Below are 25,644 nucleotides of genomic sequence, written 5' to 3'. Positions count from 1 at the left end.
AGTGATAGGACAATGCACACTGTAGTTATGACAACATCGTCTCCTTTGGCGAAGGATGATCCTTCACCGCACCTCAATGTTTACACGGTTTGAGGAAATGTCACGATTCAGACCATGATCCAATGACTTGACTGAGCTCATTTGAGCTGTATATTGTAAAGCAGCCAGGAGCAGTGCATCAAAGTATGAAACATGTCACTTCCTGTACCACCAGGGGGCGCTGTAATTTTAAGTCACGATTTCTGTGTAGATGTCATCAGGCCGGGACTCTTGTCTTACATGTCTAGTTTGGACTCGATTGGACCAAATATGTCCGAGATACAGAACCTCGTGTTTTGATGGCGTGTAATCAAACTTTGACGCCACGCCACGGTCACACGGTGTGACGAAAAGTTGAAATTCGAGTTAGTTTTCTCCTCCCACCGGAGGTGCTCGGGCCCTAATAAATAGAATCCTGTTCATTTTGATGAGGGAAGATATTTGACTTGATTTATTAAAGCTACAACTAACAATCATATGCCTCAACTGATGTGATGATTTCTTAAGTAATTTATATTTTTTTCTAGAAAATAAATGAATAAACGCCTAATATATTTTCTTCTTAGTGCTCTATTAAGCCTGTATGTGTGTGTGTGTGTGTGTGTGTGTGCGTGTGTGTACTCGGAGATGTGATGCACTATGTGCTACATTTTGTTCGTGTTGAAAAGTGCTACATAAATAAAGTCTGATTGATTGAATGATTAATTGAAAATTGATGAATTGGCGATGATGTATGCAATGGAGAGTTACACTGTACTTTGCAGCATTTACAGCTGCCAGCAGGGGGCACCAAATGTCATCAGTATGCTCTGCATCTTTGGTGGACATGAAGGACTTTGCATAATTTTCCAGTTTGCCACAATGTTACTTTTATAACAGGAAACACAAAGTCTGAGCAATAGCAGGTGTATTTTTCTCATATTATTACTATATTATCTCTATAATTATAGATTAAATCACACGCACACAGAGACTGAGACACTCAAACCCTTTGGTTGAGATGTAAATTCTTCAAAAGATGCAACATAAACAAAGAGATGAGAGTTGTTATGGATATGTATGTTTTTTTATTCTTAAGAAACTGCAGCATTAGACAAGTTCTGAAGCAGTAAACCATGTTGTTGCACACACGCACACACACACACACACACAGACACACACACACACCCTCATCCACACACATTCAGTCACTGGGAGATGACACCCTCTGGGACAGGTGTCACACAGTCAATCAGAAAAAGGAGTTGGAATGGAGGGTTCATTGAACGGATGTGCACCCTCACACTGTACAGCACGCCGGAAACGTGAGGGCTGGGGGGTGGGCTTCTATTTCTGTAACACCCCCGCCCTCCTTAAAAATGGCAAATCATCCTCAACGGATAGAAAATATAAATTATTCCTACAGTTAAGTACATTCTCTAGATTAAGACCCATAAATATGCGTTTGAGAGCTCAACTTACAGTATGTACAGAGGTCCATGCATCCACAATACACACACAGAACAATAAATATTGGATATAGTCACATTATAGCATCAAGATGGATTTTTTTTTTTCTTTGAACAAGCAGAGGTTTCAGGAAGACAGGGCAAGAGTCAGCATTCACAAACCAGCTCACGAAATGAATTCAGAATCAGTCCGTTATTAGTTTTTATTAAAAAAGAGGAGAGGAGAGGAATCAGGGGAGGAGAGGAGAGGAATTGAAAGGAAAGGAAGGTAAAGGAAAGGAGAGAAGAGGAATCAGGAGAAGAGAGGAGAGGAGAGATGAAAAGATGTATTGTGGTGGGGGTCTGCAGAATGAGTGAGCCTGAAGGACTCAAGAGTCACAATGTGAAAAATGTGAAATGACAAATCAAGGAAACACAACAACTGCAAGCCCCCCCCCCCCCCCCCCCCCCCCCCCAGTCAGTCAGAGAAAGAGGTGGAGAGAAATGAAGGGAGGGTGTGAAAGAAAATGTGGGGGGGCTAATGTGTTACTGTGTGAGGGAGAAAAAAAAGGAAACCAAGACAGGTCCTATAGCTTTGGCAGCATGGCTTGCGGTTGCTAAGTAACGGTCTCTGAGGGCAGAGGAAGCGACTCTTTGAGGTCGCTCGTCTCCGAAAATGAACAATCCCCCCCCCCTGAGCCCACCTCCACCCTCCTCCTCTCCCTCAGCGAGCGAAGGCCTGAGTGTTTGTGAGCGCTGGCAAGAGACAGAGATTAGTAACTGGGACTGCAGCAAAGATGGAACTTTTTCCCGACACACATCCTCAACAGGCCACGAGCAGTGAGCTGAAATGGAAACTAAACTGTTCTTGGCAACATAAATCTACACGTAAAGACTCAATTCCTCTTTCCCGGGCCTGTACTTCAGTGGTGACACATCAGGACATCAAATCCAACATCATTTTAAACATCATTGAGCGTAAAAGAATATCCAGCGATTCAACATTTATAAAGAAAACATGAGAAAATATTGATCAAAAACGAATATTTGATGTTGCTGATAATTTAAAATGCATCAGATCCTCATATACTGTACAGTAACAGCTCGATAAGATTCTCTCATGAAATATTCAGTGCTTCAGATTTCCCCTCATCGGTTATTAGAGCGCTGCCCTTTGCACGTCCATAAGTGTGAATCTGTGTAGGTGGTTCATTCATAAGCAGCAAATGGTTGTAAGTATTCAGGATGTGCGGTGTGGGAATAATTCTCTCCTGCAACTCTGTTATCATCAGCATCACAATGACTCCAGGATCCATTCGATTATTGCACTCCTGATTTTATAATATTTTTCGGGTTCCATGTTTTTGCTGACCACCTGCGCTGACTGAAGTGAAAAGCTTGACGTGAATGATACAGTGACCACAGAAGGCAGCTGGTTGAGGACGAGTCTGCTGAGCTGTTAAACTCAGTCTCAATGGAGGAGGAGGAGTTCGTGGATAAACCTCCAGTTACCACAAACTGAGAGTAAATCCAAGTTGATTTCGTTAGTGATATGAGTAACTGCTGGTTTTTTACTTCTTCTTACCCCTTGGACTCTGAATAAAGTTAATTTAATGTCAGCACGAGAGCCGAGCTGCAACATAATGCTTCTTTTGTGCGTGGAATCTCACACACATGCGCTGGAAGCTGGAAAAAACGGGTAGCAGGTACTTAAAACAAACTATAATTAACCCTCTATAGTGTTGGCAAAAAATTCCTTTATTTAAATTTGACTGAAAAGTAGCAATATGGAATCCCTGTTGAAAAATAAATGAATTTGTTTTTGCTCAAGAAAATCATGTCACATGTGTCATATTACATAGTGTATGTAATTCATTTTTTTACAATGTTAATATCACCATACAATCCAAATAACAATTAGAACTAATAAAGAAATATTGGGTACTGCATTTGACTAAACATAACCTGGATTTCTCAAGTTGAAAAAGAAGAAAAAACATCTGGTACTTGGTATTATGGTACTTTCCATAATTGTGCATTGTTGCAGAACAGCAACACATTTGAATTAATCTATTTCCATTACTTAAGCACTTTTAGGTAATAAAACCCCATAAAAAATGTACATGTTTAAGTACAAATCCACGCAATAGAGGGTTAAACCTTCAATTTGTTGAGTGTAACCCTATAACTAACAATGGTATGACCCTTCCCCTGTGTAAGAAGAATATTGGACTATCACAGAGTTTTAAGGGGGACACGCACCTTATCTTTCTAACTGGGATTTCCAGTCAGCTTCATTGACTTGCTATCACCACTGGTATCCATTGGGTTTTAGCAAAAACATAAAGCCAACTTTAGTCTCAACATTTATAGTCAAACCAGCTTCTGAACGAGGTTTTGTTCAACTGTTCAACAACGTCTGATTGAATCTTATGTGTCTCTGGGTAAAGGAAATCATTCACCTCCAAATCAGACTCCACAGGCCAAACATCCAAGGATCGCAGAACCATAAAGCAGAAAGTAATAAAGTGTTTACAGGTTTCATGGGGCAGAGAAAACATATGATGCCTGAATATTAGAGCCATAGTGTTAAATCATTTCTTCTGTATATTTCCTACACAGTGCCTGAATATCCAGTGTCTGCTTAGTCCCGCCTGACTGAGGCTGCAAGTTAAATCATGACATAAATGTTTACCTCCTCACTCCCAAGTCTCCAGCCTGATTAAGACAGAATAGTCATGAAAATAATAATAATAATAATAATAAAGATGATGAAGTAAACCCTTCAAATTCCACTAGATATTTGTTTTTAGTAAGTCTAAATCAGGCATATATATATATTTTGAGCCTCGTTATCGGACAAAGGGGGAAAGTCTATATGCAGATTTGATAAGGTGCTCGGTGCACAAGGGTCAATAAAATAACTTGAGCAATCTTAAAGAGAGATAGGTTATCAGTGTTGGACTCAGAGCTTTTTTCCGGCAGACCGGTTATCGACGCTGTTGTCTTCCCCCCCCCCTGAATCATCGGCCTACACTAGTGTTGTGTGTGGCCAACCCCGCCACAGCGTGAACTGTAATGTGCCCTGACCTCATGTGACACATCGGATCAAACCACAAAGAATAAAATGGGTCAAACTGTTAGATACCCTGACCTCTGAACAGCTACAAGCACTGACTTTTCTTATGACAGAGAGAGCACTGGAGGACAGTGTAGTGAGGCTGGATTACAACTGGGACGATTATAGACACGTCACTGGTCTTAAATTCAAACATAAAGCTTCTTGTGTGTTGAAGAGGATTTTGGTAAATAATTCATAAATGGGGGAAACTAAGAAGCCTCAGTCTGCTAAATACAGGACAGCAAAAACAAAAGAATAAATACCTTAACACTCATCGAAAACACCTTCCAGTTCCTTGGTTTTTACAAAATAAAATACATACAGTACTTGTTTTATTTCTTAAGACAAACACATATCGTTTCATAATATTTTCACATGTTCATTTTCAGTAGTCGTTACATAGATAGTATTTCAGCACAGCTTAAGAGCTTGAAGCCGCACATAGGGACAGAGATGCATAAAAAAAAAAAAAAATCAATCTTTTGGCTTTTGTAGGTCAGTGTTGTTCGTTCGCCTGTATGGAGTGAGACCGAACCTCAAGCCAAATGAAATTTACAAATACTTTCTGACAGTTAACACAATGAGATGTTGGATTTTCGGCAACTGATGAATGATCCCACTATTCATTTTACACGATATCCTGATACCTGCTATAATACACGTGTTTTGTTCTAAACTTTGCTTTGCCTCTGATGGGTAGAAGGATAAATGTGGTGTTGGTCCTTATTGTCAAAAGATCCCATGAAAAGACAAAAAAACAACAATAAATTGATCCTATACTCTTGATGTAGGCAAAACCTGATCTTTTTCATCTTTGCCATAGAGCTACAATATTTGAGTCAATCCTATGTGATACCTCTTTAACACCATAATTAGCGGGAATACGTGTTTTATTTTATTTTAAATGTGGGTAAACCCGCTACAAAAAGGCAATTGAATCCAATTAAGGAGTTTGCCTTTCTGTTTTATTTTTCATGTGCAACATCATGCACCGAAAACTGTCGTGACAAATGATCACGTTCACCTGGGTGTTACGTTTCCATCACTTTCACACAGAGCTGATAAAGACCAGTGTCTACTGCAGAGTCATGTGACCTATGCCTCAACGCTGATTGCATTCCTTCTGCAGACAAAAGCCAGATGTGTTTGGGTGTCAGTGGGGTTTTTGAACTGTAAACCGACCTTAAACTGCAAGTGTGTGTATTAGACAACTAAATACTGGAAATGAGGCTCTTAAGTTAAAGATAATAATGAAATTAGTCAAATGATGTTAAAATGCTACTTTAAGCTGAGGGTAACTGCATAGTCAAGTGATAACCTCCGGTTGGTTTCTCTAGCGACACCTTTCACATAACATAAGTCATTTGACCCATTGTTATTTAAAGAATACTGATTAGTGCAGCTCTACAGATCATCTCTAAACCAATGGGCTTAAATAGTGAAGTCAGACAGTACTGAGAAACGGATTCACTTTATTTTTCATGGGATCTTCTGACATTGTGTTAACATTTAAACTCTCCTCGATCTAACCCTGCGGACACAGTTTCCACTGCGCACTGACAAGTCTGCGTGTCACTGTGCATGTTGAAGAGGCTTTATAAGCATGTCATATAATGACATTAGCTTCCAGCAGCCGTGACCCACTGTATTGCAATATGCAGATAAAACCACCCACGTAGCTAAGTATTAACTCGCAACTCAGTGCAAGATTTTATCATTATCCACACTTAAGGCTCAGTACAGACTATTATGATCTAACAGGTCTCACAGATGTTAGTGTATTTGATGGCTATGCTTTAAGACGAAAGGGAAAGCATGGTATAAACCTTTGGCCACCCATAAAGGACTCGCAAACTGATGCACAGGCTACTGTAACTGCATAAAGCGTTTAGTGCATCCTAACCCCTGACTCCAGGCCGGAAGATAAAAGTATGTCTGCTGCCAGCTTCAGCCTGAATATATTGCATACGTGAACCAGAAGGTCAACCCCTCTGACATCCCACCAGCCAAACCATTGATTTTTTTCCTCTCTTGTTTCACACATACTGTGGAAGCACACAGGGCAGACAGAGGCCGAAGCTATCAAGCACACAGTTGTTGTTTTTTTTTTTTAAACATTCACTTGGTAAAACTAGCAAGTTCTTCAGATTTATAGCAACAATAAAGCAGTAAAGTTTCAACAGAGAGGAATGTCGTTCTTCAACGGCTGTCCTCAATCGGACCCACAGTGAAAGGTGTTGACTTCCAGACACATACACATAGAGGAGGAGCAGAGACGAGAGGTGCAATACCCTCACGGTCAAGCAGAACACAGAAGCTTTAGTTCCACTCCGACATCTGCCTCCGCTGTTGGACTGTATCTCGTCTTTCTGTTGCATGGATCAGTTTGATTTACAGGTGCATCCCCCTCTTAAAGGGCACAAGTCGTCCGTCAAAAGGAACAGGAAAGACTTCCTCATAAATAAAGGTTTAATTACTAATCACATTGCTTTTCCTGCAGAGGCAAGGTGACAGGAAGCCATAACTCTCTGCGTAATAGTGGTGTAACCTCTGGGTCTGTAACAGCAACAATACAGACATGATAGTCTTAAAAAAAAAAAAAATACTCCGGGAGCTGTATGAAAAAGGTTCCAACAATATCAAGGCCCTTCTAGCACCACCTCCAGTTTTTAAGATAACACAGTATAACACAGGCGGTCAGCCATCTTTACTACATTAGCACATCAGCTAGATGCTAACAGTAGAGGGACATCCTACTCCGCCGCATTGCTTCGCTGATTAAATATGCCGGGCTGACCTCTGGTTCTTCCGTCATCACCACAATGTTCTGCCACTCTCCACACTGGTTGGATTTCTTGATGGTGTCCACCACACAAAGAGCGTACAGGCAGTCCTCAAAGGTGGCAGCCATTGTCAGAGGCCTCCCGTCCCACGTCCGCCGGTCATCCTGGTCCTGAAAGGCCTGCCGCACGGCCTGGATCATGCGGATCATCCCGGTGAGATACGGTGAGGGAATGTCACTGAAGGCCTTCTCCGGCAAAGAAGCCTTCTCAAGAGGTGTGGTGTCTTTGAGCAGCAGCTCAGGGCCACCACCGCTCCCTTCGCCCACACTGTTCTTCTGTCCGTACAGGTCGGCCCCTGTGACCGTTAACCGCCCGACTGTACCCACGACGATTACCTCCTGACGAAACTCTCCAGGCACGTTGAAGTTGAGCGTGACTGTACAGCAGGCGCCTCCCTCCAGCACCATCTGGAATGTGCAGAAGTCATCACTGGTGATCTGACGGATGCCCTGGATGTGGTCCGTCTGTTTGACGAAGGTCTTTAGGAAGCCGTGGACTTTGGCCGCACGCTGGCCAGTCAGAAATGTAAGCAGGTCGATGATGTAGCTGCCCACCGAGTGCAGGCCACCACCTCCCATCAGATCATCGCAGCTCCAGTTGTATTTCTTCCCCAGGAGACTACCACTGTGGACCTTTAGGGCGAGGAGAAGAAATTGTGACAAGTTATTTAGCTACTATAGAAGGTATTCTTGTTAGGACAACAGAAACACAACAGTTTGGGTGGTGTCAGAAAGTGCCCATGGTGCTAAAGTGCCTTAAGCAAGATGCTGACTCCTTGTCATTTCTGTAGGTCCTGTTCTAACTCAACCTAACCTCTAAATAACGTAACATAATATTGATGTTGTCATTATAAATTGCAGGAAATCAACTGAAAAATCCCCAATCTAAAAACGAGAATTGATAATTTTTGTCTCACCTGGGCCTCACAGACCAGAAGCTCCCCAATGTACCCTTCTTCCAAGAGTTCCTTCATCCGAACGAAGGCTGGCAAGAAACGCAGAACATTTCCCATGATGCTCAATAACTTGGGGTAGTACTGGGCAGCTGACATCATTCTGAAGGCATCCAGAGGCGTGGCGGTCCTGTCGCAGATGACGTTCTTTCCAATACCTTGGAAAAGAGAGTAGAGAAAATTGGGAATGAGCCACGTTTTTTGGCTCATTTGCTAAAGAATTTCATTGTTTTAACAGTAGTTTCCCTTCATACTGGCGATGTTAAGATGAAGGGCAAAGGTGCATGAGAGGAAGAGGGAGAAGGAGAAGTAATGTGGTCACATTACACACACACACAGACATAATATCCTCTGGAGCTTGAAAACATCCCCTGAAGAAACAATGCAGCACTTCAAAATGTGGCAACTCCCATAATAGCTGAGTCAAGAATCCCTAAACTTCCCGAACTCTTGCCAATGAGTCATGGACGCTTAATGACAAAAGGATTCACAACATATGTTCACTGTATATAAAGCATTGTCCACAGTCTCAGGCTAAGAGGGAAGATGCTCCTCTAAAACGGCAAATGTTCAGTTTGTAGAATTTAGTGGTGAAGTGTCACATTGCAGCTGAATACCCCTCACCTCACCCTCCCCTTCCAAACATGAAAGAGAACCTGTGGTAGCCTTCAGATGTCATAAAAACTCAAAAGGTGTTTAGTTTGTCCAGCTTGGATGACTATAAAAAACATGGCGGAGAGGACCTTTAATATAAAGGGCCCATTCTAGGGTAAAGAAAACTATTTGTACAATTTAGATGATCCCACACGAGTGAAAACATCAATAGGATTATTAATATTCAAAATCACATTACATATTGAACCTTTAAAAGTAATAAAATGTTAGAAGAACTCTATATTGATGTATGTTTTTTTTTTTTAATCTTCATTAAAGAGTATGGTCGTTCAGTCTTAAGAGCAGAACTTATTGATGTCAGATTCAGATTTTGTGTTCTTTCACTCATTTCACTGTCCTAGAACTGAAATAGCTATGGTTGTGCTTAGATTTGCTCTGCTTGTTCTCAAACTATGCGCTTGGACTCAGACAATTTGTTGCTTGGAAAGATTTCCTGCGCTTCAGGTTCACGCTGCTTCACTAAATGTCTTCTTCAGATTTTTTCTTCTGCACTTGGACTGTCATTCCCCAACAAATAGAGAGCCAGATGTATGGTTGACAAAGGTTGCGCTAGCTTTACTTTCAACGGGAAGCCCGTGCAAAAACAGAGCTGTGGAGGGTGAAGCAGAAGTAGCCTGAGTGCGACAAGAGCTGAAGCTGGAGCGATGGAAATCTGAGTGCAAGTACACAGTTCGGGCACAAGCAGGGGCTTTTTGTGTGCGATTGCAGGGTTCTGAGTGTAAGCATCACAAAATTTGCATGTGAAATCAATAAGTTCTGCTCTACAACAGAAAGACCAGGAAGGATAGGGAAAAAAAACATATTGAAGTTGCTGCTGAAGTTACATACTAATATAACACTCCTACTCATCTCCACATTACAATAACCACAATACAAGATCTTGAGAAAACCTGAATCCCTGAGTGCAGCTTTAATGTTGGCAGGCGTGCAAGCTGTTGCAGTCATAACTGTGCGGTGTGTGTGGTGTAAGACTGCACAGCTCAGAGAGCTTTAGACAGGCTTCACTGGTATTACCACAGGCCTGATGAAAGGCTGATAAAAAGACGAGCGCAGGAGAGATGGGGAAGGGAAGGAGAGGAAAAGCCTGCAGACGCTGTACGAAACCTAATTAAATTCACTTCTCGCACATCAAAAGGGCCACTGATGTCAGCAGCACCCAAACACAACAGAGAGAAGACGCTGGACTGAAGAGACATGTCTCACCATTCGAGACGGACAAGAGTCGGTGAACAACATGCAAAACACATCATTAACTCAATTTGAACTTGACCTTTTATTGTTACAGGAACATGGTTTGTTCTTTTCAATTAGTGATTGTTTTCCTCACTGTTAAATCTGTTGATGATAAGTCATTCTGGCTCTAGATTGTGAGAATATACAGTGATGTGTCCATTGCATGTCTTCCAGAGGCCAAGGTGACCTCTGCATCTCACTTTAAATTCAGTTCACTATCACATGAAACAGAAGAAAAGCAGCAAATCCTCACAGTTAAGAAGCTGAGACCAACAAAGATTTGACATGTTTGGGTTGGATTCAACAAAATGGAAAGAAGTATCTATCTACTAGTTCCAGACAGGCCTGTCTGTGGAAGGCATATCTCGAGAACCATTCATCTTATCGGCTTCACACTTGACATGTGTATTGTTAGTGGTGCAGTGTTGAATTTGGTGCGAATTGGACATGTGATACGTTCACTATTAATAAACTTGGAATAAACAGGCGACCAGCACTCTATAGCAGCGGCAACTGGGACTCATCAACGTATGTGACGTTGACGACAACAGCAACGACCAGTGATTCTCAAGTTCACTATTCTGCATACTGGGTCAAACTTTATCAAACTTTGAATAAACAGGTGAATAGCTCTTTGTGCAGCAGCATCTAGCTGATGTGCTAATGTAGTAAAGATGGCTGACCGCCTGTGTTATCCTGTGTTATCTTAAAGGTGGTGCTAAAAGGGCCTTGATATTGTTGGAACCTTTTTCATACAGCTCCCGGAGTAGTTTATTTTTTTAAGACTGTCATGTCAGTATTGTTGCTGTTACAGACCCAGAGGTTACACCACTAGCCCTACATGGGAGAGAGTGAGCCTTCTTTGATGATGTCATGAGATCAACCAACCTGTTAACGCACAGGTACTAATAGCCTGTGTCACTCTTTGTCAAAGAACACAGACAGCAGTATTTATAACCCCAAAAATCCCATTAGTCCATACAGACACAACTAGAGATCTCACAAGTTGCTCAGACGGATTCAAGAGAGGGATTCAGATTTTTTCTCTTTCTCAATAGTGTACATGTAAAGAGTTACTGTAAATAATCATCCTTTCCATACTGGCCCTGAAGCAATTCCTTTGTTGTGCAAATACACTGTAGGAAATATGGGACATGACTGGACACCAGCACCCACCGGTACTTTCCCAACATGTGGGCCTGTCAGTGATGCATGAAGGGAAAATCTGAACCCATCCATGAAATGACAACAGATTTTCTCCAAAGTTCAGTCTTCTTGCACATGACTCCTGAGTCACGTGCACTGTTTTCACGCAATCTCTAGGCTCCAACAGCTCACTATCTTTTGATCAAATCACAACCTGACATAATCGCCAAGAGCCAATCGCTCAGCTTTTAGTTGAGCACTGCGACTACTAAGCAACCAATGTCCACCACTGCACCACCTTAACTCTACCAAATCAACTACTTCTAACCGTCATCCAGAAGCTCCTCATACAGTAGATGCCCCAACTCCGTGCTCCATCATCGTCACCACCATGTCTTTAGGCCCCAGGGGGAAGTCGCCCGAGACATTTGTCAGAAATTATATGTGCACACGCATGTAGGGGCATCCCTCTACAAACACATTCCTGGAGCCCCCAGAGTGTGAAAAGCAGCATGCGGCCTCTCCTCCAGTCTTGTTGGTGGAGGGGCTGTTTTGGAAGTGAAATTTACCATGCTAATCTGCCATTAGCGCCAATCGGCCAGGCCAGGAAATTAATCCCTCTGACCCAGTTCTGAGGAGTGCCGTGGGAGCCCCCACCCACAACCCTGGCCACTGCAGACACACAAAGCCAAGCAACAAGAGTGCACCCCAGAACCCCTTTCTTTTTGGCAGCAACACACACAAACAGAAACTGGGAAGATGCATAGCCCAGGGTGAACAGCCTTGTGGGTAAACGCTAACTGCTCTTGAGTGACTTTTTTGGCATTCGTGTTGAGCTCAGTGTCTGAACAATAGCTTGGCCAAAATCCCCAAAGGCAGATTTCACTCTCCCGCAGCTTTTCTCTTCATGCCAAAAACCATACAAGTCTCTTTGGTAAGTTCCTAGATCGGAATTATTTAAAATGTACCACACTAAAGGCAGAGATGTCTGAACTCGTGACTCTATACGCAGTGTCATTTCTGCTCATGCCTGCACTGATGTGTCAACTCAAGCTTAGCACGACCTTTTCAGACAAAAACAGCTCTTCCTCAGGTCAGCGATGACCTTTCGCTCCTCGTGCACAAAGCTCTGAGGGGTCGAGTCTGGCTTACACGGGTCAGAGTGCTGAGTCATCATGAGCTACTCAGCCACAGCCAAGCCCAGAGGGTGACAGGATGTATTGTGTGTGTCCATGTGTCTGGTAGATTATGGATGTACCTGAGCACAAGGTAAAATCACAACAGCTCCTGCAGTAAGTTGAGGGAGAAAATGGCCTTGCACCAAAGTGTAGAATACAACAGAGAGGAGATGTAGAGAATGTGACAGCGAGCAAGAGTCTGTAAATTAAACATCTCATGTGGAAAATATTTTGAGAGATGTCCCCAAACAGAGACAATAGACACGTTTACATGGACACAAGATTCAGATTTTAACACAATTATGACAATAGTCTGAACAAGACGCTGCCATGTAAACAGCATTTCCTAACTACCTTAACCTGAATAAAAGGTCATACTAGGAAAAAGCAATCATCAAATAAAGACATGTGGAGTATTCTGACCTTAGTCCCATTATTTAGACGGGTTTACATCTTCACCCATTCAGAATGGATGCAACACGTGCGTTTCTCCCTTCAGGAGTGGACGTCTTTGTGATTCCCCCTTTAGAACCAGATGGCCTTTAGGCATAGTTATATATAATTTTGTTGTTTACAAGTCACATGACTAGTAACAAACTGTGTGATTCATTGAAATGTACGTCTGGAAAGTGACATGCATTGTTGGAAATTTCTTTTTTGTTAGTTTTGCTGTAGATTTAGCCCACAACAAAAGTGTTTGAATCCGTGGTTCAGACAATGGCTGATGACCAGAGAGACAGGAGCCATATCTGATGACTTAGAAGATTTAGACACAGACTTTGACATTGTTGCTGAGACTCAGGGTGAGGGACATGTTTGAGGAGGAAGAGGAGGACTCATCTGATCTGATACCATAAAACTACAGCATCACTAAAATCTTATAGGAACATGAAACATACCATGTGAGAGCCTATACCTTTAAGGTTTATTGTTTCTGTCTGTCCAATAATGCTCATCAAGTTTTCAGCCAACAATGACGTTTTAAGAAGCTGTTTTCAAACCATGCTTTGGTTTTAGAATTATTTTGTTAGAGGGAGCATTAATGGGTTAACTGCGCTAAAATGTTCTTTTTCACTGCATTTTGTGACATCGACATGTATGGCAGTTAGTGAGGCAGTTTTGAGTACTTCAAGCTTCATGTACTCATTTCTAGTTTTTTGCATGTACTGGGTTCGAGTGTGAACAAGTAGATGGATGTCATGTGGACATCCTAATACAATAAAACGTTCTGTTAACAGCTCATGTTAACATCATGACTAAAATAATGTATTATTCAGAATAAGGTCAGCATAAATTAGCATACAATATCTCCAATTATAGCATAGCCCGTTATATTTAGACCAGTGCTAACAGATGTAGTTTTACTGTAAGAGCCAGACACCAGGGACCCAGGGAGAGGGAAATAGCTACAGTGATAGTCAGGGTGAAGTGGAGCTCAGCTCACAGGTAAAGCTGTGGGCCCAGTGGGAGAGCAGTAATGGAGCAGAAAAAAACTCCAGCACTGCAGCTCAGTCCCTCAACATTAATAATTCATGTCCAGGACATATCTAACCAAGAGACTCCAGAGACCGAGCAGCAGAGAGAGAGAGAGAGATCCTGCAGCATACTGCAACAGCATAAACACTATACTGCAGGTTACAAAGGGGAACTAATGGGGATAGCACCATGAATTTGAAATAAATTCAGGTCATTATGAACTTTGCCTGTTGATTTTATGGGATTTAAAAACTGCTTTGAATATTGTGCTTCAAACTAAAGAACTCCTTCACTGAACAGCAGTGAATTGTAGAAGCCTGCTTGCCTGCTTATATTGACATCCAGTCCACACACTCAAACTGAAATCACGAACTTGAGGTGTACAGCACTTCAAGCAAATGCAAGTCCAGGTGCTTAAAGTTGTTAAAAATGGTATCATTACCAAAGCCTTTTGTTTTTAGATCGAGAAGTAGACCCACACAAGGATCAAGGTCCAAATCTCATTAAAGGGGCAATAATGTATTTCAAATTAAATTAAATTAAAAATAATATATAGAAATTAGATGATTATCAACAGAATGTGAAGAAACACACACACACACACACACACACACACACACACACACACACACACACACACACACACACACACACACACACACACACACACACAATCCTATTGCTTGGGGTTTTGGTCCATAATAGACTTGAATGTATTTTTACGTTTTTACTATCTTGCTAAGACGGCAGCAGGAAGAACAGGTTCAACTTCTGTCTGGAGAAACTCATTTACAAAGAACAGAGACAGTGAGACCCACACAGAGACAAAGGGACAAAGCAGCTGAATCATTACAAGCGAGGGCCAGCTCTCTCCAGCCCAGAGCTGCTCTCGGCTCGCTGCCACGCTCATCATCTGCGCCTCTCTGCATGGTGCCAGTGTATCCTTCTGGATAAGATCCTAATATCCACAGCAACACACACAAACACAGGGCATTGGGACAAACAGGATAAGGCTCGATGTGTGTTTGTGTGCGGCAGAGGGGAAACAATCAGCGCGTGAGGTTTTATGCATTCACACCTCCAGCGTTAATGGTGAGGAAGGAAAGCAGCACGTGGTGACTGGGCCGGCTGGTCAGGTTGGGTCTTAGGGAGGGCGGGGCTGGTAGATTTGTACGTGACAGCAAAGCTAAGTCAGCTATTGTGTAATTACTCTTTGTTTACTGTTGTGCATTTTTTATGGTGGGATGGAAACGTGCCATGGCAACTGTACTACATTTCACTTGACTTCATCCATAGATAGAGGAAATAACATTAGCCCTGGCCTAAAAGAATCTAAATCAAAATTTATGAGAATAGAAATTCAGGGACACATCTCCCCTACTCTTTCTGAAATATTCACAGCTGCACACGCGTCCATATGTTTCCTTGCTGAAATGATGTGAAATCCGTCATCATTGCGGCCCAGTTGCGGCAACAGCTGGACGTCGCCACAGAGGAAAACCAGGTGGATTAAGAAGGATGCTGAACGCTTCACGGTGACGGCCAAAACAATAGGCCCTCCGCTTGAGGATGCCAGAAATAGAAAAGATTGGGAAACCAGGCGGGAGTGTCCGCCATCTGCCACACTGCACCGTGCACGAGCTCCTGCAGGGCGGAGGTCAGGAGGAGGAGGCAAGGTGGAGAAGCTTTTAAGATTCTTACACACTGATGAAAATGAATTATTGCACCTTTAGTAAAATTTCGTCATTATGATGAGGGAGACACATCATTAATAATTCACTGTATTGATTAGTTTAATGTTACACTTACTTACTAAAACCAAACATTTTGTCCAACTGCCCATCTGTCCCCTTCGTCTGAGGATGATATCTCAAGAATGCTAAGAGGGAATTTCTTGAAACTCTGCACAAATGTTCACTTGGACTTAAGGAGGAGGTGTTAAACTTTGGAGGTCAAAGGGTAAGATCACTGTGACTTAACAAATACCATTTTTAGCCATGACTAATGAATTTAAAGTTTTGACAGAATTGAACAAAATTATCGAACAGAATAAAATGATCAAGGAATGACATTATATATATTCAAGGTCAAAGGTCAACTTCACTGCATTGTCACAACAAGCTTCAAAACAATGTACAGAGGAGGAGATCACGGCCATATTTTGTGTTCTTTAACTGGCTGGCAGAGGCATATAGCCACAAAGTGGTAATTCTAACTTTCCCTGATTTACTTATGTTTTACTTCTGATTTGCTTGTGTTTCATCAGGTCACTGAACCACTGTAGACAAATGTAAAACTGTACCACATCTGTTCATAAAGTAATCACACAGCCTCACACTGTTAGGAAAATCCCACTATATGCAAATAAAGTGCAAATAAAGTGCAAAACCATGCGTACGTGATTACACAAGTGTATCATATCTGTGTGTGGCAGTGTTGTGACCAGACAAAGGCAAGTGATTGGACCTGAAAGATGCTAAAGATCCATCACTGAAGCACTAAAAAAGTAATTAGCTTTGTCTGTGAAGCCTATGGAGACTGTTGAAAAGCTTGTAACACACACATGCACACGCGCACACACACACACACACACACACACACACACACACACACACACACACACACACACACACACACACACACACACACAGTAAGGTGTAATCAACAATAAACAAATACCTATTTTACACCAAAAGCGAGTATATGCAGTTTTTTTAATCGTTGATAAACCTGCTACAAAAAGACGATTGACTCCTTTCCCATTGCAAATAGAGGACTTTTCGATGTCACGAAAACTAAAGCGCTCACCTTGCTGTCTTGCCAAATTTGCACTTTCACCTGGTTGTCATGCTTTCATCGCTGCCAATCAAAGGCGGAGCCGGAAAGGGGGCCAAAGAGAGACCACTACTGACAGGATGGGACTCCTTTGTGTAGTCTCTAGTAGAGCCTCAAGTGATTTCTTTCTAAATCAAAATTACGATGTAGTGTAGATATTAATTACAGTAGATAACATGGGTTTCAACAAGGTAAAATAAAGCTATGTTTGCACTGGCTGAAGAGAGTAGACCCTCAGAGACGGGCTAGTCTCATCTTCTGCTGATTATCCCAAATTAAATTTAGCTTAAAGCAATTACAAAGCAGTGTGGAGAGGAGACACGGACAACCACAGATTTTGAACAGTGCATAGCTCTCTTGCCGCATGTAAATCAGAGAAAACAAGCTTCCTGCTGACTCATTGTGTGACAGGAGTGTGCTCCCCAGTTGGAAATTAGCATGTAAATAGGCACCTTGATAACAGTGATGTATGAGCGCAGTAATGTTTGCTTTTCTCGGGCAGCTGATGCAAAAGCAGAGGCACAGCCCACTGCTGTTACGCAGGAACACACACAGTCATTGTGTAAGAGTGGAGTTATGAAGAGGACAGTGCGTTTGGTCAGACACTGATCGAAAGACAAGCTGGTGACAGTCCAGAGGCCGTGAGCGGGATATCAATAATTTACTCACATCTTTTTTTAGACCAACTGCCTGTGACATAAATCGGTACTGAAGCCTTCAAATGAAATATTTAGTCAAATCAAAGTATTGGAAGAGAGTGATTTTCTAATCTCAAGATACTGATTGTTTTAAACCACAATCAATAGTATCTCAGGCAAGGTTAGGTAAGGTAAGCTATCCACTGTCATTAAGAAATGACTCAGCTGTAATTAGCCTAATTCATGTCAATTCTGTGAGAACACTATCATTAAGAGAGAGATTAATAGAGACTGACTCACGGTTAGTCAAGCACATGTCTCAACAGGACCCACTGCGCAGACTCCAGAGTTTGGATCAGGTAGACTGGATAGTGGCGGAAGTAGAGACTCATTGTCCAGAATGTCCACTGTCCATCTTTATATATAAATCACGTACACATATCAGCATACACACACACTTTATCTTTATATCTCCTGGACAGGTCGCCATCCAGTCTGTCACAGGCCTATCATATAGCAACCATTCACGCACACATTCACACCTACGAATTTCGAGTCTCCAGTTAACCTGCAGGTCTTTGGACTGAGAGAGAACTCACAGACACACAGGGAGAAGATGCAAACCACCACACAGTAAGGCCCTGGTTTGCTGCCGGATGGAAGCGAGAACCTTCTTGCCGTGAGTTGACAGTGTATATGTGAAAAATCATAGCTGTTACCAAAATAAAGGGTACAGGAACATAACTAAATCATAACTAATTTCTACAGTTTTTCTTCAACAGCAACTCTCTGAACTTATGTAATATAATGCAAGCCACAAATTTTACAGAAATAATCTACCTGAGAACTACATAGAGACAAAGGAAGGCTTTTGCTAATTGTGTTTCCTCCTGTTCAGAAATAGCATTAATGATCCAAATCAGTCTTCGGCGTCTGGCAACAAAAAGCGACCAGCTGGACTACCTCTAACACACTGATAAGACTGATAAATCAGCAGCAGGGTGCTTTTTGGGGTGTGTATTGTCTGTATCAGAGCTTGGAGCTGCTCCATTAGTGCACAGCAGAAGTATGAATGATGACGAGCATTAGTCTCACTCAGCCGGCTTTGCCCTTCAGCTAATGCCCTCGAGTTGCAAGGAATTTAACATTCCTAAATGTGTTTAAGTGCTGCCATTAACCCTTGAAACAGAATGGCTCGCCGGCCACTATCGATGAACAGTAACCAAAGGAGTGGCTTCTGGCCACGAGGTTCCTAATGCATGCGCTAAAAGCACATGTTAATGGTGGCCATGCACTTACCAGGCTGCTACGCAAATTACAGTCAGCTGCATACAGCACAGAGAAATGGACTAAATCCCACTACACGATTTTCAGCCCAATTTCTCAATTGCAGACAATTTTGCGAGTTGCAGACAAAAGCCCTTGATCTGCAATTGCCAGTCGTTATGTGTGTACTCTTCCAAGACTCGATGAAAGAGGCTCTGAGACTCTTCTCACATTTACAACCTGTTGGAAATCTGGTCAGTGTCTGCACCAGCTCCAGCCAATCAGAGCGCAGGACAAGGTGAAGGTGATGAAGATACATGCAGCAGTGAGGTGCCACCTGTTTTTTTTTTTACACTGCACGTGTCTTAAGTCACTAGCATAACCATGCATATAATGGACAGGGTCAAAGAATCAGTGCAGCTTATATGAACTGCATTAGGCTCAGGTTGGGGACAGAAAAAGCAGAATGCCTGTCAGGTTTGGGTCGAGCTCGGGTTGGATTCCCCATGTCTCTTCTAGCGTGTGTTTTCATGATCAAACGTGGTTTCATACTAGTCTGGGGTTTCTCCTGGTGAAAGATGGTGTAATATGTGACCCCCCCCCCCAGTCACCATTCAGTCGTATAGAATGAACTCACGACTGCAAGACTCCGGATCCAACGACAGCAAGTCGTGGCTTTAACAGAACACAAAGGTCAATCCTCCTCAAAACTGCCAAATGTAATCTCTTTGTCTTTTAGGACATTAAATCTGTATGGTTAGATATGGCAGTAATAAAGTGTGTTTGTAAAATGTTGGATGAACTGACTATTTACACATGCAGGTGGATTAACAGTGGCTGTACTGATGATCATTTATTAGCATTTAACACACGGCCTCTGGAAATTGGAAACTAGTACAACGGTTTTCCTTTTGAATGCAAAAATGGACGTGCTTCTACACCTCATAAAGGCAAATGTGCACATGCATGTACGCCTGTGTGTGTGATGAGGCCTCCACCTGCACCCCCTGTGGTCCTCCAGGGTCTAATTAACTGCTGGGTTGAGTCACTACCCCTACTCTCTAATCACTCACACACAAACACACACACACGCACGCACGCACGCACGCACGCACGCACGCACGCACGCACGCACGCACACACACACACACACACACACACACACACACACACACACACACACACACACACACACACACACACACACACACACACACACACACACACACACACACACACACACACACACACACACACGCAGCATCCTAATCAGCCCACTTCCCCTCACAGCCCGTACGATAACAAACACAACAGAGACAAATGAAACATGGCTGCCAAGGACGGAGCTGTCCGTGTCCTCACAAAGGCTCATCTCAGTCCTCTCTCTGTGCAATTTGCATTTTTACTGCCAGAAGAGCCTCCGTTTGCCTTTGTCACGTATAGGTCAAGCAGAAAACACTGTCCAGACCATTTCGGGTTTTTTGTTCCTGCAATTACCAACTTAAAGTGATTCAAACAGCAGCTCCGCTCGTTTACATACTAATGAACGGTTGGGGTGGGCCCATATTGCTTTGCAAAAACTAAAAATTACCCAGGCTCCCTCCTGTGTATGTGTCTCAGTTCATTAATTACAGTAGCACGAGGATGAATGTCAGACCATTATAAGCTGCTTTAGAGAGGGAGAATATTAATAGAGACATGCTGGGACTGAGCAATTCACCACAAGACTGCTCCTGTCTGAGAAGACCCGCAGTGAACAACACCTCCTGTCAGCTGTCATCAATTATATACGGCTGAATAGAAATGTTGACGTGACGGCTCCCTATGTTGTGGTGACAGAGTTTAGAGAGAGTATGTTTTATTAAAAGTAGCAGTGGCAGAGGCTGGTGAATAATACAGAGATAGAATATTATATGAGCGCAGAGCATCAGTGTTTGTGTCAGTAAATTCAAAGGAATGTTTACAGCTGCATTGTGGGAAGTCTTGCGTGTTTAAAGCCCCAAATCAAGACAGATGTGTTCACAACAAGGAATACAGAAGAGAAGGAAAGCAATAGAAGTTGGAGTCTTGAACATACACAATAACAAAGTGAAGCTGGTCTAGGAAACCTAGGGTATGTTCTTCTTTATGTGCCCAGCTGAAATGTATGAGGATAGGCTTTAGGCCGCCCGTATGGTCAGCGGTCTGATTCTGCCATTGTTTTCCTATGGGGAGAGCAGTGGCACCCAACAAGGTGGAAACGCTAAGCCTGCGGGTAAAATCCAGAGAATCGGCTAGAGTCTACCCAGAGTTTACTTTTCACTCATGCACAACGCAGTGGGAGGTTCTTTGCACAGACACAAGAGGTGGAGCAGCCGGGTGCAGCAGACAGAGACAGGAAGTGACATATTAACTCCACATGATTTTTTCTTGACAGCACAGAGACACTGGTGTCGGCTCTTATCACCACAAACTCTCGACACATTTCTATGAATATTATACTCGGAGGTCAGGCAGAGAAAGTCCACAGAGACTGCATTTGTGTTCACACATGACTACTGCTTAACTATTCCACCTGCACATTTATATTCCATTGTGTCCACATTCTCCTCTGGATGAGAAGCGAACAAGGACAACTGTTTGTATTTAATCTCTTTTGGGGAAAGTCTGGCGTAGACAAACACAAGGTGGATCCTTCTCTTCTGGCTGCTTCTGGCGGAGCCATGAAGGGCATCTTTGTGTCGGACGAGGCTGCTGAGGAGTGAATGAGGGAGGTGGAGGGAGGAGGCTCCGAATGTTAATGGGCAACATAGAGCCAACAGTTACTGGTCACTCAGAGCAAACACACTTTTTTTCCATGTATACAGCCATGTGCACAAATACACATCCACACACTGCTGTTGTAAGGAGCACATGACTCACAGCGTGTGATCATAATTCACTGGACTCCTAAGCTTATTACTTCCATACTATGTGCTGGCACAGAGCGCGTTGAGGAAAATAAAGACAGAGTCCTCCTTCTGAATTCAATTTAACAGTTTTAATAGGAAGTGTAACAGCATTAAACCGTGAAATTGATTTATATTAATTAATGTTGAGAAGATCCACAAGAACCAACAGTGACAGGGGGAGAAAAGACACTTGTACCATGAGCAGACACGCTCATTAATAACCATTAATGTCCTGAGGCGCACGGGCAGCCGAGTGACTTCAGGCACAGGCTAATAGATGGAGACATCTTACACTGAATCGCATTCGCCACAGGGTGGAGATGCTCCTCCTGAACAGCTGTGTGCCAGTGACGCTCTGAGATTACATCCGCCTCATTGTCAGGGCCCCCACTGGGTAGAGACGGCAACAGATGAATTTACCACCCCTGAACCAATGCACCAGTTCATGCCCATCAGGCTTGTGTACCTAAGTCTTTTCTTAGTCGTATTTTTTATTTAACATATTTCAAAACGCAGCAGTTAACAGAGCCAGGAGTAAATTACAAGACTGTTCTTCACAGGATGATTTCCCTTAATGTTTTTGCTTTCACTCTTGTATGTGCTTTGTCTTTGGGGGACCAAAGGGGTCAAAGATAACTGAGCACTCTCACGTACATGTTGCTTCACTTGCTTGGCGTTAGGCTTGACTTATATTTGGTGCTTATCGGATCGTCATAACAACAATTACAGTTTCCCGCTCAGGACACACAACAAAGCTGGATTTCGTGCTCCTGTGCCATGTTAGCTGTCCATGCAATGCTAGAGAGAGAAGTACAAGGGGAATAAACTCCACAACCAGATGAACACACACCAGGATTCACCTGCTGCCTCTTTCTCCGGCAGCCTCCTTCTCACTTTGATAACTTCTACCGCACAACGCAAGCAAAGCCGAACAACGGAACCACAATGCAGTTTGGACGATCCATTCATTTCTACGTAAGAACTGTCTACTTAATAAAGACTTTTATTTTGCAAATATGTTTATTATTGCAGGTTTACTAGGTTGCTTTGTTTTATATCTGCATACACACACAATTTACTGTATTCAAAATCCCTAGTATTTATACAATCGAGGGAGCTAGGAATATCCAATTATGCAAATCTGATGATGCTACTTTGCTTGTCATCTGTTAGCATAGCATTATAATACGGTACTGTGTATATATAGGAGGGATTTGTTTTTATCAATTGCAGTTAAAACTTTTCATCACTATTTAACATTTGATAAAACGTCAGGTCAAATACTTTGAGAATGTTTCATATTATTCATTAGTCATATATTAGCACAACGTTGGTTTAGTTAAATATGTAACAGTTAAATATTTATTAACAGCTGATACCTAATAGTTTTTTGTGGTGCAACCCATTTTACTCTTCTGGCATTGTTTAGTGACTGGAGTAAACATATATCATTCCGACATGAATATCATAAAATGTCAGATGTGTTCTTTGGGGTTGCTGATATTGTAGCTAAAAGGAAATGGCTTTTCCTGCCTCTATAAACAATCTTGTGAAAACGTCGCTCATTTACCATGTGACTGCTGAGATATGACACATGACAGACTGAGGGGCCAGCAGTCTGATGATCTCCATCACTAACATGTGACCGAGATCAACAATGATGTGGCATAAATAAACTGAGACGACCTCCACCAACCACTGACACATTCCTGCACTTTGAGACAGGTTGAAATACTGCCTTCCATATACCTTTTCTTTGTTCTGTTTGTTTCTGACACAGCTGCTTCCTTGCTGCTTTGTCTTGGCACCAGCAGACAGGGCACCAATACAATGATTCACTTATAGGAGGCTCTTCTGAGGCGTAAGATAAACAAGGTGAAAAATGCAGAGTACTTCTGCAATGGCTGCAACCAGGAAACAACCACATGCAGCAGACAAGGGAACAGCTCTGTGTTTCCCCAGCAGAGATCTGTCACATTATACAGTTGGTAGAAATAATGATAAACATGAGACCGGGAGGGAGAGTCTGACCTGCTTCATTATGAGATGAAGCATGAAGAAAACATCCACCATGGCCTGTGTGGATACTGACGACTGAGCAGAGACAGTAAACCTCGTCTTCTGCTGTTTGCATCAATCACCCACGCCTTTCCATGCTGATCTGATCTTGCCTCTTATTATCAGGATCACAGACGTGTTGGCAGGCTTACTGACCCTCTGTTTATGAAGAATAGTGAATCATTTAAAAAAAAATCCCCCATCACTCCTGCGAGTGTGAGGAGAAGACTGACACCTGTCTCCTGTCTTCATTTGAAAATGCATCAAATCTTCTAGGGATACGCCTGGTGTCCACATTGCTCCGGAGTTGTAGAGACGCTAAAACTGAGAAGTTTGGAAACGCTGCTAATTTCAAAACTGACTCTTCACTGGCAGAAACAGAGATGTTTGGAAATGATGATGTCGTCTACCAGTCTACCTCCAAGTGTTGCTGATCCTGTTGTGCAGTTAAATTCTGCATTCTACGATGATACAACTGTTTACATGCCCCAAAGACAAGCCATCATTCGAGCAACCTGCGACAATTCTGCAAGTTACAACCAAATGCTTCCTGTTTACAAAGGCACGCACATGCCCAGTGTATGTGAGTGGTCACTTGCGTTTTCAGGCGTGTTAGGATTAAAGGTGATGGAGCCAAAACGTTCCTGTGCATAGACGTCGAGAAAATGCTTTCAGACTAAAACATAGTTGTGAGGATGTAGCCCTGCTCAGCATTGAGGCGAGAAACAGCTGAATCTACTGTTGAAAACTACACCTACGAAAACAAATAAAGATTACCAACTGACATGCTGTAATTTCTATTTCGTGGGTTTCTATTTCTCTGGGATCAAAACCCGCTCAGCATTCATCATATTTCCATACTTGCTGGGACATGGTGTAGAATTTCTTGAGAAGCTCAGAGGGAAAGGTGGTGGTGACAGATTACACATGACAAGAGTCGTCAATGTCACACACTGTGTCTACCAACAGGAAACGAGAGACGCTTCGCTGCGGTACACCAAAATATCACTTCCTGTTGCAGCTTTACTCTGCAGTTTGAGCATTTGCAGAGAACGCTACATTTTTAGGGTCTGACCTGAAAAAGCACTAACACCTTAAAGTCAAGTCGGAAAAACCCGCTGTAGTAAGAGCGTCGGTCCCAGAGGAGCAGGGCCACTCCATCAGAGGGCCCTGACTGACAGTAGCACCGCCTCAGGGCTAAATATCTGCAGCTGCCTCTTGTCCTCAGTCCCTGGTGACCAATTAAGAAACACAGACAGGCCTATTCCTGACACTGACACATAAAGGAAATCTGAGCGAAGCTATAATGGAACAGCTTCACCTTGGGAATACACAGAATGAACTGGGAACCGAAAATAAAGGGATAAAGTTCATGTCACAGTGCGACAGGCACCAACACATCACGGATCCAGAGGAAAACACAGCACGTGTGGGCTCGACTTAATCTGTTTGTGCAAGATGAAAACATTTCACAAGTGATTTCCCAATACTTATTACACAGGTAACTTTGTTATGGCTTGCCTCAGTTAGAACAGTCAGCGACACACGCACGCACACACACACACACAGTCAATGGGTGTGTTTAAAAAGTCTCATCAGTCAGGTATTTTAGGGTGGAAAAGCAATAATAACTTCATATTATAACATGTCATTACATGTTATATAAATTAAAGTGATGAGAAACAGTGATGAGCCTGAGCAAAGTGAAGACTACGACTGCAACAAAACATTAACCTGTGAGATTTTTTCATGTGATTTATAACCAGAGCAGGGGTGAGAAATTAAAGGGAAACCCTGAATAAATTTGTGTAAAAATTCCCCTAATTA

General features: G+C 42.6%; 1 protein-coding gene and 1 long non-coding RNA gene across 2 annotated transcripts in view; one reads left to right on the top strand and one right to left on the bottom strand.

Annotated features, from left to right (window-relative positions):
- Positions 1-2,215: 2,215 nt before the first annotated feature.
- On the top strand, positions 2,216-3,539 carry LOC117753683. The gene is made up of 3 exons (XR_004612292.1): positions 2,216-2,901; positions 2,947-3,327; positions 3,399-3,539. It is a non-coding gene; the product is annotated as an uncharacterized LOC117753683 (long non-coding RNA).
- A 943-nt stretch (positions 3,540-4,482) lies between these two features.
- The window catches only part of si:ch211-276f18.2 (glucose-fructose oxidoreductase domain-containing protein 1), a 33,198-nt gene continuing 12,036 nt past the window's right edge, over positions 4,483-25,644 (bottom strand). Inside the window, exons 2-3 of the mRNA XM_034571920.1 lie at positions 8,347-8,540; positions 4,483-8,062 (exon numbers count right to left, since the gene is read on the bottom strand). Of these exons, the coding sequence (XP_034427811.1) occupies positions 7,322-8,062; positions 8,347-8,540 (935 nt within the window). The 3' untranslated portion in view covers positions 4,483-7,321. The remainder of the gene's footprint in view (positions 8,063-8,346; positions 8,541-25,644) is intronic.

This window comes from Hippoglossus hippoglossus, chromosome 20 (genome assembly GCF_009819705.1).
Source record: "Hippoglossus hippoglossus isolate fHipHip1 chromosome 20, fHipHip1.pri, whole genome shotgun sequence".
Classification (NCBI taxonomy): domain Eukaryota; kingdom Metazoa; phylum Chordata; class Actinopteri; order Pleuronectiformes; family Pleuronectidae; genus Hippoglossus; species Hippoglossus hippoglossus.
The sequence above is the reverse complement of the archived record's forward strand: the minus strand, read 5'-3'. Positions and strand labels throughout refer to the sequence as shown.